We start from the raw sequence: 10,947 nt of genomic DNA, 5'->3' as shown, positions 1-10,947 counted from the left end.
AAACATTTTTAGTTTATTGCTCCATGATGATAAATACAACCATATACAGGATGATAAATTATACAACCACATAGGAAAACTCTCACATATCAAACAAATGTATAAAAAGTGTAGTGTTTCCCCAAAATGACCAGCACTGCATAATGTGTGGGAAATCAAGAGACTGGCGGCATGCAAACAGAAGTTTGTTCACTGAAGAATTACATGAACCGTGGCGGCTTCCGTAGTTTAAGTTTACATGAACTACACGTTACATACAAAAACATGCTTACAAAACAGATAGAAAATACAAAAAGGACATGATCCTGCCGTGTAATAAAATCTGCGAGAAAACAACTGCATCATCATTTGCTGTTGTCAAAAGAAATCCTTCAACTTTTATGACGGCATTGGGAAGTATCCGCCTCGTCGGTTTTCAAGCTTTCCGGTTGTGTGCCAGTTCGTTTTTTCCATTCCAGAGTTTCAGTAATCTTATGGGAGTTGCTGACTCGGTAAGTACATTTTTGTGATTAGGCATACATGTACTACTGATTAGAAGAGACGGGATCATTGACCAGTTCGGGATCACTTCAACTTTGCAATAACCAAATAATTATATCACTTCTCATTATTACCAATTTCTGTTGATAAATGTGAAGATTAACACCTATTTAACCAACAAACCCAAAATAAGGTGCTAAACATCATTAACAAATAAATTATGGCCATTTTCCTGAAGAAGGTTGTCTGCGAAATTTATCATTTTTTTGTTTAAAAATGTTGGTTGAAAAACACTGTTAAAACTTCTTACCTTTAGAATTGGAGTAAAAAAAATCCTGCAAATACTGTGCAGTCATCTTTTTTTTTTGAGGAGACGAAGTTACCAAAATCTTCTTTGGAGGGGCAACTTACCCTTGACCAGTTCGGGATCACTCAACATCTCATTGCGTCAAATGGTGCTGCACTAACTTACTAAGTAAGGAAAAATCTAGTTGTGATAACGTAACCCTCCTGCCGACGGCGTCCGCCGTCGGCAGGAGGGTCACGTTATCGCAACTAGGTAAAATCATACTTGCAGTAGAAAGTTTATTTAGTTGATTTTGAGAAACATTACTTTAACAAATTCTTGTAGATTTTTGTTTATGTGAGAAAATTAAACTTGGAGGGGTCAATAATGCTTTTTAAGTTCGCTTCACTTTTTCATTTGCCTTTGCAGAATGTTCAGTCACATGATTTGATCATCATGAATTGTGAATTGGAATAGTGTTTGATGAAACTTATCCGGTGCGCAAATTTGTTTATATGGCCCCAACATCATGACACATTTTTGTAACTTGTAGAAATGCCTAAAATACAAAACTTTGCATTTACAAGTGCAACTCACTAGTGGAGCCTTTCGTGTTTCTTAGTTTTGGTCAAGGGACTAGAGGAGACTCTTTGCTTGGCAAGTCAAACCACAAACATTTTATCTAGGGACTGTTTACATCGCGCACAGAGAGGTCACAGATTTGCCACGATTTTAGGGACACCTTGAAAACAGGACGTCCTACGAAATATAGTTCACGACTACGTGGGCGTCCATTGACTAGAATGGCAACAACATGTATACTATGTACGTACGGGACATGCGGCCGAGTAACAATCACAACTGTACACACGCCACCAACGTTGAGTTTTACTCAGTCTTTAGTTTCTCGAATACATAGTTAGTTTCCTGAAAATAGAATTAGTTTCTCGAGAAACGATAGGGTGGCCCTGAAGGGCCATCGACAATATTTTTTTCAAAACTCTTTGCAAAGATATTTTGGGACATCTCCAAAATTTGCAAAATAGAGTTAGTTTCCCGAAAATAGAGTTATTCCCGAGATAGAGTTAGTTTCTCGAAAATAGAGTTAGTTTCCCGAAAATAGAGTTAGTTTCTCGAGAATAGAGTTAGTTTCCCGAAAATAGAGTTAGTTTTCTGAAAATAGAGTTAGTTGTTGCAGTTTGTCTTTTGCTTAAGATATTTCTTCGAACTCCTTATTTCCTTCCTCCATGCTTTTACCAAGCCCACACCTTATAGCACACAATTCATTTACTAATACCCCCCACATTTGTGGCTAACTCAAAGTAAAAAAGGTATTGGGAATTAATATACTCTTCCCCTAAAAAATTATAATGTCTGTACACACTACAGGTTGCATTGGGGTTCTTACAAGTTTACATGTTGCTTGAAAATTTCTAACATTGAAAAACAATACTATATTTTTTAAAGAGTGAACAAACCTTTTATTCTTGGAATGGTTGTAGCGGAAGAAGGAAGCACACTCTCAAGGGAGTTTCATCAGGAAATGCCAGATTATTCACCTCTGACTCTGAGGATGATATCCTGCAGGGCAAAGTGCAGGGACGGACCTTGTGGTTTATTCAAAGGCCTTTATTTACTTGATATTTGAAATAAAACTATTGTGCTCTTAAAAGGTGTTCTCCCTCTCCTGCCGCTTCAGAGGTTGTGTATGACTCAACTTTTTAAAATCTGTTTTGTCTCCTCCCACAGTTGCCTCGATCCACAATGCCACGTAAAGAACCAGACATGCCGACGGAGAAGGCCACTTTTGCGCTTAGCTGATTTTGGTTCCCCGAGGCGCAGTTTGGCTGCGCTAAGGGGATAATCCGTACCAGGGTTGGGTACACAGGAGGATCTAAGAGTTCTCCTACATACCATAGCCTGTAAGTCCTTCTTATTCTGTCAACAGAACAACTACAAAAATCTGACAGTCAGTCCATTCAAAGTCAAGAAATGTGGCATCATATTCATTTTGTACATGATTCAGCAATAATGAGATTACACAGTACCAGTAATTGGAAATATGTAAACACTTAGCCTATGATACCAGATATGCAGATCTACGTACATGTAAACCCATTGATCCAAAACGCTTATGGACCACCAGCGAGAGTGTAGCCTTGTCTAAGGCTCTTAACGCAAGCACCAGCCCGCTGCTTTTTCACAAACTGCATCAGATGCTATACTGCACGGTACACAACAGTACTTGATACCGTGGGGTCAAAGCATGTTTGTTTTCGAGGTTGTTGTTACTCGTTGTAACCTCATTGATACCTTGAAAAGCCATGCTTCGACCCCACGGTATCAAGTACTGTTATGTACCGTGCGGTATAGTATCTATTATTATTATTATTATTATTATTATTATTATTATTATTATTATTATTATTATTATTATTATTATTATTATTATTATTATTATTATTATTATTATTATTATTATTATTATTATTATTATTATTATTATTATTATTATTATGCAGTTTGTGCATTTCAAGTGGGCCGGTGCTTGCGTAAAATGCCTTGGACAAGGCTAGCGAGAGTGCAGTCATTTGGCCAGTAACCTGGCAGCCTATAAGTCATGCAATATTTCTTTTTCCATCACTTTTACTGTACACTACATGTACATATACGTTGGCTTAAGTTCCAAACCTCCTCCCTAAAGTTCAGCAAATAGTAAGAAATTGTTTAGGTACATATTTCAGTCCAGTGAGAGTTCTTAGCGAGAGCAATTCTATGAAAATGGGACCTGATGGCCACTTTCTTGAGATTCAAGCCCCCCCCCCCTATCATCCAAAGCCTAAAAAAAATTCTTTAAAACAATACATGTAGTTAATGCAATCTAGATTAACAACATAATTTATTCAACTCCTGATTCACAGTGGTGACCACACGGAGACCATAGATGTAGATTTTGACCCGCAGCAAACAAGCTATGACACTCTTCTTACAATCTTCTGGAACAACCATGACAGCACAGCCTGTACAAGCCGTCAGTACATGTCCGCCATCTTCTATCACAATGACGAACAGAAAGCATTGGCAGAGAAGACACTGGAAGAACATCAATCCAAGGTGTCTCGTAAGATCCAGACGCGAATCAAGAAAGCAGAGACCTTCTACAATGCAGAGGAGTGAGTATAAACAACAAACTTTTGGTTTCTTTTCAGTTAAGTACAGCCGAACTGGAGCTTAAAGACAAAATTACACTTTTATTACTAAGAAATAGTATTCAATAGCGTTCTATACAGGACATGATCGCATGGACGCAGGCATGTAACTTTTCAGGTGATTTCCTCATACATGTCAAATTTGGTTTCTCAGGCAGTGCCATTGAAAGTGAGTGAACGCCATACAGATTGTTGCTGTGCTCGAAAATTTCTCATTTTTTGACAAACTTTTGACCTGCTTATTTTGAGTAAAACATGTAGCCTATTACCTGTAATATTTTATTTGTTGGAGTTGGAAATTAGTTTGATTTTCAAACTTTAAACTTATGAACTTAAAATATGTACAATTTGTATCGCCTGACCATTCAGTAGGGTATTTAATGTTTGATACACTTTGCTTGACTTTAGTATGATAATCTGCACAGTGTGTACCTCCCATCTGCATGTGCAATAAGCTTAATGTGCAACCATACACAACCTTAGCAGTTGAAGGTTTTTTAATGTTTGATCAACTCTCTGGAAAATGTTACCACAAGTTAAAGAATTAAAGTTGTCTTTTCAACCTTTCACTAGTTACCACCAGAAGTACATGCTTCGTCAACACCAGGGCCTTCTAAAGAGTCTTGCCCTGAGCTCAAAGGATGTGATCACATCACACGTTGCTTCCCGCCTCAATGGCTACATGGGAGGATTCGGGATGACCAAGAACCTCGAGAAGGAGATCGACAACTTTGCATTGAACGAGGAGCAGATGGAATATGTACGTAATAAGGTGAAGAAGTAGATAATTAAATCGTGTCAGAAGCGGGATTGCTGGAGTGATAATTTGTTTATTTGAATGACAAGTTTAACCTTTCCTTGCATTTCGACGAAATCATGTCCCTTAATAAATCACATTTTAAAACAAACTGGTGTGCGATTGCATCATTTCATAAGGTGGGCCATTAAATTGTTTGACTTTTTTGCTTTTGGGTGATTAAATAGAGAAAAAAAAGTTGAAGAAAAGTACTCACTGCAGACGATAAAGCTACTTTGAACTTCCGCCAATTTTCATGACAAGTGAACACTGTAGATGATGCATAGTGTGATTCCTAAGTACACAGGTTGCAATGCACACACCATCGTTTGCAATGATGCCACTGACATTATTTTGCCAGGGGGTCTAGACTGTTTATTTCATTTAATCTGGTTCCTGACCTCGCTATCTTATCTTTGGTATAAATTCATTCTTGGAGTGAACGTTTTATTTAGGGTGAATTACTGATTTTGGGTGGTATTTTATGGCATGTTCAGTGGTTGTAGTTTTGTAGATTTGTTTTTACTTATTTAACCTTACTAAGCAAAAATAGCGAATTAAACAATGGTTTTCACAAAGGATTTATACTTATACCAGGGGATTGCATAAAAGTAAGGTTTTATGCATTTTGACTACAAATTTCTGAGGATCTTTCAGCACTTTAAAAAACTTGATTCAAGCGGCATAAAATCCTGAAAAAAAACGACATTTCTAAAGTAATATACTTGGCAAGTCACCTAGCGTTCCAAAGGCTCTAATTTGCGTGCTTAGTTTTACAATGAATTTGGAGAGTTGCTTATTCTTAAACTGTGCATTAATATTAATAAATTTAAGTACTGTATAGACGTAGTGTGTGATTCAGGCAGAAACACAACCTTTTGCTGGAGAATGCATTTATCATTTTAGTGTGATCTCTTCCTATGACGTTTATTGGCCAACTCAAGACTACCTTGAAGCCAAGTAAACCGATGCTTTACAAGTGAAATGCTTCAATCTATCTGCATTCCCAGACCAAAAAAGTTTCTGCAGGGAAGAGTAATAAAACTATGAATTTTTAATGGAAGTAATATTTTTTCAAAAATGCAATCAACTAATACTGTATATTATGCACTTGGTGTGACTGTGAAGTAAATATTTTGTATAATTGAAATCAATGGTTTGTCTTTGGGCTTCTTTTTTTCCTTTTGTGTGTTTTATTTTGTAACGTACATGTCTCCTGATAATCACTAGAGCAAGCTAGTTGAAATGTTGAGATCAATATTAAGAACTCACACCGCGGTAGTGAAGTTTTCAACGACAAGTCACCTCGATCCACTATTAAAGCAAACATAGTAGTACAGACCAATAGACCGATCCATTCGGCTCCGCCCACGACGCACATGTGAGCAAGAACCATGCGCCTCTCCAATGCCTTTCTGCACAACTCTGCCGCGCGCACCAAGCATACGCACACGCATGTCGGACCTTCGAATACGCAATGGGGCGGAGCTTAGTCGATTTCCTACTTTCCACCCAGGTAGTAGTTAAAAAGGATGGTTCCTTTCATAACTAAGATGTCTCCCGAATTCCTTAAAATCTACTTGGCGATAGCAGAATATAAAGCAAGACAACTTCTCAAAAGAACAAAATCTACCCAGCAAAAAGATGAACAGATGGCGATACATCAAGAAACCTAATGTATAAGCATCAATGCAAAGCTTACTGAGTCAAACAGAGATACAGCAGAACAGTCACACAGGTGTTCATCATTAAAGACACTAGACACTATTGGTAATTGTCAAAAACCAGTCTTCTCACTTGGTGCATCTCAACATATGCATAAAATAACAAATCTGTGAAAATTTGAGCTCAATTGGTCGACGAAATTCGTAGAAAATTACTTCTTTCTCGAAAACTACATTACTTCAGAGGAAGCCGTTTCTCACAATGTTTTATACTATCAACCTCTCCTCATTACTCGTTACCAAGAAAGGTTATATGCTAAAAATTATTTTGGGTAATTACCAGTGGTTTCCACTGCCTTTAAATTTGGTTACCAGGCTTAATAATGGGGTGGGGGGGAACAATCTGCTGACCAATCAGAAGTGAGTGAGGATCTGCTTTCCAATCCGATCGATTCAAACCCGGCCAAAGATCATAGCCAAATAGCACTGCTAAAGAAATATTTTCTTAACATTTCAAAGGTTAGCAAGAAAAGTAAGCGGCCGAATTGCGCATTCACCATGGATTTGTATGTTACGTCATTCATTTTCATTCAGTAAGCACCAGACGATTAGCTTGACTTTTGGTGTGCTAACGGTTAGCAGCGCTATGAAATGGAAACCGTACATTAAGCACGAAATAAGCCAAAATAAATAATTTGCCTGTTACATGTAGATTTGTTGTCATGTACAATTGGGAGCTTGATCACAAGTTGCCACTTAAATTGAATTCATCAGACTATAGAGACAGTTGCTATCTCTTTTGTGTATTTACTTGAATATTATATAAAATAAATAATGTAATGTTTTTCATTAGTGCAATAGTGAGAATATTTTCGTTTGTTGAAAGATGGAATGTTCTATTCAACTCGGCTCCGCCTCGTTGAATAGAACATTCCATCTTTTAACTCATGAAAATATTCGCACCATTGCACTCATAAACATTCATTATTTGTATGCCAACTCACAAATAGCTGATTGGGTCCATGAGGTGTGGTCACATGCAATCAAGGCAGGCTGAAATGAGTCACATGACCATAAATAAATCCAACACTTTTACTTTGGGATACGAGCAACATTAAACTGTACAGACTAGCAGTAGTATAATATCAAGAACAAACATAACAAAACAATTGAACAACTGGATTTAATCAAAGTTCAACTTAAAGAAATATACATTTTTAAAACTCAATCTTTTTGCAGCTAATTTGTCCCATAACCACAATCGATTAAACTACCTTTGAGCATCTTTGACAGATAAACAACTTAATACTTTCAAAGCCAACATGACAAAATACATATTAAATATGTATCTAAAAACAAGGCAAGAAACACCTTTTTTAGTAACAATGATAACAATTTTTTAAATTTTTTATAACGGGGGACAGAAATTTTCCGTGGCAGCAAAGTTTCTATAGACGGAGACAAACCGTGTTCTGTTCTTTCAGGAAGAATTCTTGAAGTATAATCTTAAGGATCATGAAATCCTTTGAAGGGAAAAACAGCCTTATATAAACTGCTTACTGCTTACCACAAAGCAGTGACAAATACTCTTTGTAATTCTGCTGCCGTACAGCAGGGCCCAATTTCATGGCTCTGCTTACCGTAAGCACAGAATCGGCGCTTACGGAAGCAGGGAATTCTGTGCTTACGGCAAGCGTATTTCACGGGTTAGCGGCAAATTTGGGCTTCTGCGCATGCGTACTTCACATTACTAGGCATTCTTTGCTTACAAGGCTAGCGCAAAAATTCGGCGCTAGCACGTAAGCGGTGAATCGCGATTGTAAGCGCAGAATTCGGCGGTAAGCAGATCCATGAAATTGGGCCCAGCTGATTTACTGCCACATCAAAACAAAGTGTTAATAACCCAAGTCTTCTTTTGATACTTCATGACATCGACAGCGCCCTCTAACGGCTAATTTTTGACAACCTACCACAGAGTGCAAACGATGGGAATTCAAGAGAACCAATGGTTTATACAGGCCTGCACATAAAACTTTTATCAGCTGAAAGACTTAAAAAAAAAGACATCACTGTTTAAGTCCCTGTTAATACCACCATGGGACAGGTAATATAGACACCCCTACATTTTAATGACAGCAAAACAGCTGATAGCTGGTGTGAATATTACAGATAAAAGTGCTTGGGGCATTGATACACGCAGTCAAGACTAAGAGCTTAGTCAGGTCAAGACAACCATGGGTAGTCAAGTCCTTTGATTTACTCAACCATTCTTTGGTATCTTTTTAAAGTTTCAATTGATATATGCAAAATACTTGGAAACAAATATCAAATATTGCAGTGCTTATACAAGCTTATGAATACAGGCACTAATGGGTGAGAAGTAGAAAAAGAAAAGAAACACAAATTGTGTACGAGTGTTAAATTGTACAAATTTTATGAGAAAATTTGCAAACCTGAGAAACACAAAGATCAAAGGGGCAAGGCATTTTAAAATGCCACTGTTGGAACATCTTTGTTTTTAGTACAAAACAGGCCCTATGAAATACTTCCGGAACTTTGCTCCAACGAAAATCATGTTTGAAACTGCATTATATAATAAATCTGATAATTATTTCATTTAATGTTGGTTAGATCACAAAAAAAAATCATCCTGTGGTGCTTGGCAGATTCAGAAGAGGAAATTAGAATCCAGTAAATGGAGGGTGATAAACGGCTGTGGGGGGGGGGGGCCATATAGCCATATAATGCACCTGCACCTTTTCCAGGGGTCAATGTTTGCTGGTTTTAACACAACACCCTCAATTAAAATTCAACTGTAAGTAATATGTAGAACCCTCACCCCCCCCCCCCAATCCCAAGTAAGTCTTCAACTCAAATCCATTCATTGAAATTATTCACAACTCTCGGTCGTGTGCAAGGCAAATCAAATGTGTCTTGGAAGATAAGTGAAAGAGCAAACCATTACTATTAAAAGTTTGTAAATACTGTGCTCAGTTCTATCCTAAAATAAATGTGCACAAATAGAAATAATAATGAAAAAAAAAACACGCTAAATTTCAAAAGGGATGGAATAAAGAGAGTTGGTAAAGCTACAACCAGTGTATGAAAAAGTAATTCAAAATCAGAAAATAAATCCTTCAAAACTTATTGATCAAAGAATTATTTTGCTACAAAATTCAAAACCAAGTTTACAAAAGGTATAATGGTGATGCAGTCCCCGTAACTTCATTTGCAACAGATCAAACTTTCCTAGATGTATCTACACTGTGACTCGCCCAATATTTTATCCCTACTGCCCCCAACTTCCTCATTTGCTCAATACCCCTAAAATAAAGGGGTTGTTTACAATTTTTTAAAATAGCTGTTTGCCTGACAGCATCAACGGGAACTTCTCACCTACATGTATCTTAACTAACCTCAGACATCAGGGAAAGAGCTATAGATGAACACCAATCAATCTCAGGGGGGGGGGAATTTCAACAACACTGCGAAGAGAATTAGTCGCAAAACTCCAACTTGGGTAACACTAGATAAATTCAACGTGCATTATTTGGTACTTTCTGGTTATGAGTCGGAAGCCTTGGAGATGTATTCCTCGTACTCCTCTTGTGACATGAGTTCCTCTAATTGTTCTGGATGATCTATTGTCATCTTCAACATCCAGCCTACGGTGGGAAAGATGGGAGAGGAAAGAATGTAAAACAAGGGGAAATTAATTCTACGAATGGCAATTAAGATCACTTCTATAATCACTTAGTAGTATCTGTATAGCGCCCTCTGTTTACAAGTTATCATGCCAGATTATGTCAAATAACAGGACAATAAAAGACAAGCATCTTCTTGGATTCACGTTGCACTTAACAACTGGTATTAGAACCTCCATATTTCTTTGCCTTTGTTCCGAAATATTAAACTGGCAATGAAATACAAATAACTTCTGAAAAAATTCTTCATCTGTTGTAGGGATGCAAAGCAAGGACTCCACCTAACAATTAAAAAATTTTTCGACAAATCTCTGTTCTTCGGAATCACTCAACTGAAAGGCAGGGTATACCAACAAAGACCAGTATCCTCACTTGGTGTGCCCCAACATATGCATTAAAAAAAAAACTGTGAAAATTTGGGACAATTGCCCATCAAAGTTGCAGGAAATTAATGACAGAACAAAACACCCTTGCCTTAGCGTGAACAATTTTCTTTTTTCTAACAATGTTGTTTAATATCAACCACTCTCCAGTACTCCTTACCAAGTAAGATTTTATGGACAATAATTTGTTGAGTAATTACCAAAGGCATATCCTCACTTTGTGTATTTAATGACCCTTGTATACAATGTATATTTTGAACTCAACTTATGCAAACAAACCAGTAAATTTAACACAAATATACAGGATATTTGTATTATATTTAAGAATACAGTGAAAGAAACATGATTTGAAGGCATACTTTCCGGTAATGTTACACTGTTGAAGGAGTGGGTATTGACAACACAACTGCAGTATATCAGGCACC

The 10,947-nt window shown here is 37.2% G+C and overlaps 2 protein-coding genes across 2 annotated transcripts in view; one reads left to right on the top strand and one right to left on the bottom strand.

Moving 5' to 3' along the window:
* The first annotated feature begins 298 nt into the window (after window positions 1-298).
* On the top strand, window positions 299-5,925 carry LOC139935310 (peptide methionine sulfoxide reductase-like). Its single transcript, XM_071929835.1, has 4 exons — window positions 299-491; window positions 2,516-2,688; window positions 3,688-3,939; window positions 4,549-5,925. The coding sequence occupies exons 3-4, from the start codon at window positions 3,806-3,808 to the stop codon at window positions 4,757-4,759; spliced, it is 345 nt and encodes a 114-aa protein (XP_071785936.1). The 5' UTR covers window positions 299-491; window positions 2,516-2,688; window positions 3,688-3,805; the 3' UTR covers window positions 4,760-5,925.
* A 1,679-nt stretch (window positions 5,926-7,604) lies between these two features.
* LOC139934470 (glycine cleavage system H protein-like) overlaps window positions 7,605-10,947 on the bottom strand; it is a 28,878-nt gene continuing 25,535 nt past the window's right edge. The window contains exon 6 of the mRNA XM_071928716.1: window positions 7,605-10,100. Coding sequence (XP_071784817.1) covers window positions 10,000-10,100 — 101 coding nt within the window. The 3' untranslated portion in view covers window positions 7,605-9,999. The remainder of the gene's footprint in view (window positions 10,101-10,947) is intronic.

The sequence above is a fragment of the Asterias amurensis genome, chromosome 3, assembly GCF_032118995.1.
Source record: "Asterias amurensis chromosome 3, ASM3211899v1".
NCBI classification, from domain to species: domain Eukaryota; kingdom Metazoa; phylum Echinodermata; class Asteroidea; order Forcipulatida; family Asteriidae; genus Asterias; species Asterias amurensis.
This window is presented reverse-complemented; position numbering and strand designations above follow the sequence as displayed.

What these genes read in the sequence shown, in the direction of transcription:
- LOC139935310 (XM_071929835.1), top strand. Translation starts at nt 3,806, where the DNA reads ATGTCCGCCATCTTCTATCACAATGACGAACAGAAAGCATTGGCAGAG. An exon ending in ACCTTCTACAATGCAGAGGA is followed by an intron (nt 3,940 to 4,548) that starts GTGAGTATAAAC and finishes ACCTTTCACTAG; the next exon opens with TTACCACCAGAAGTACATGC.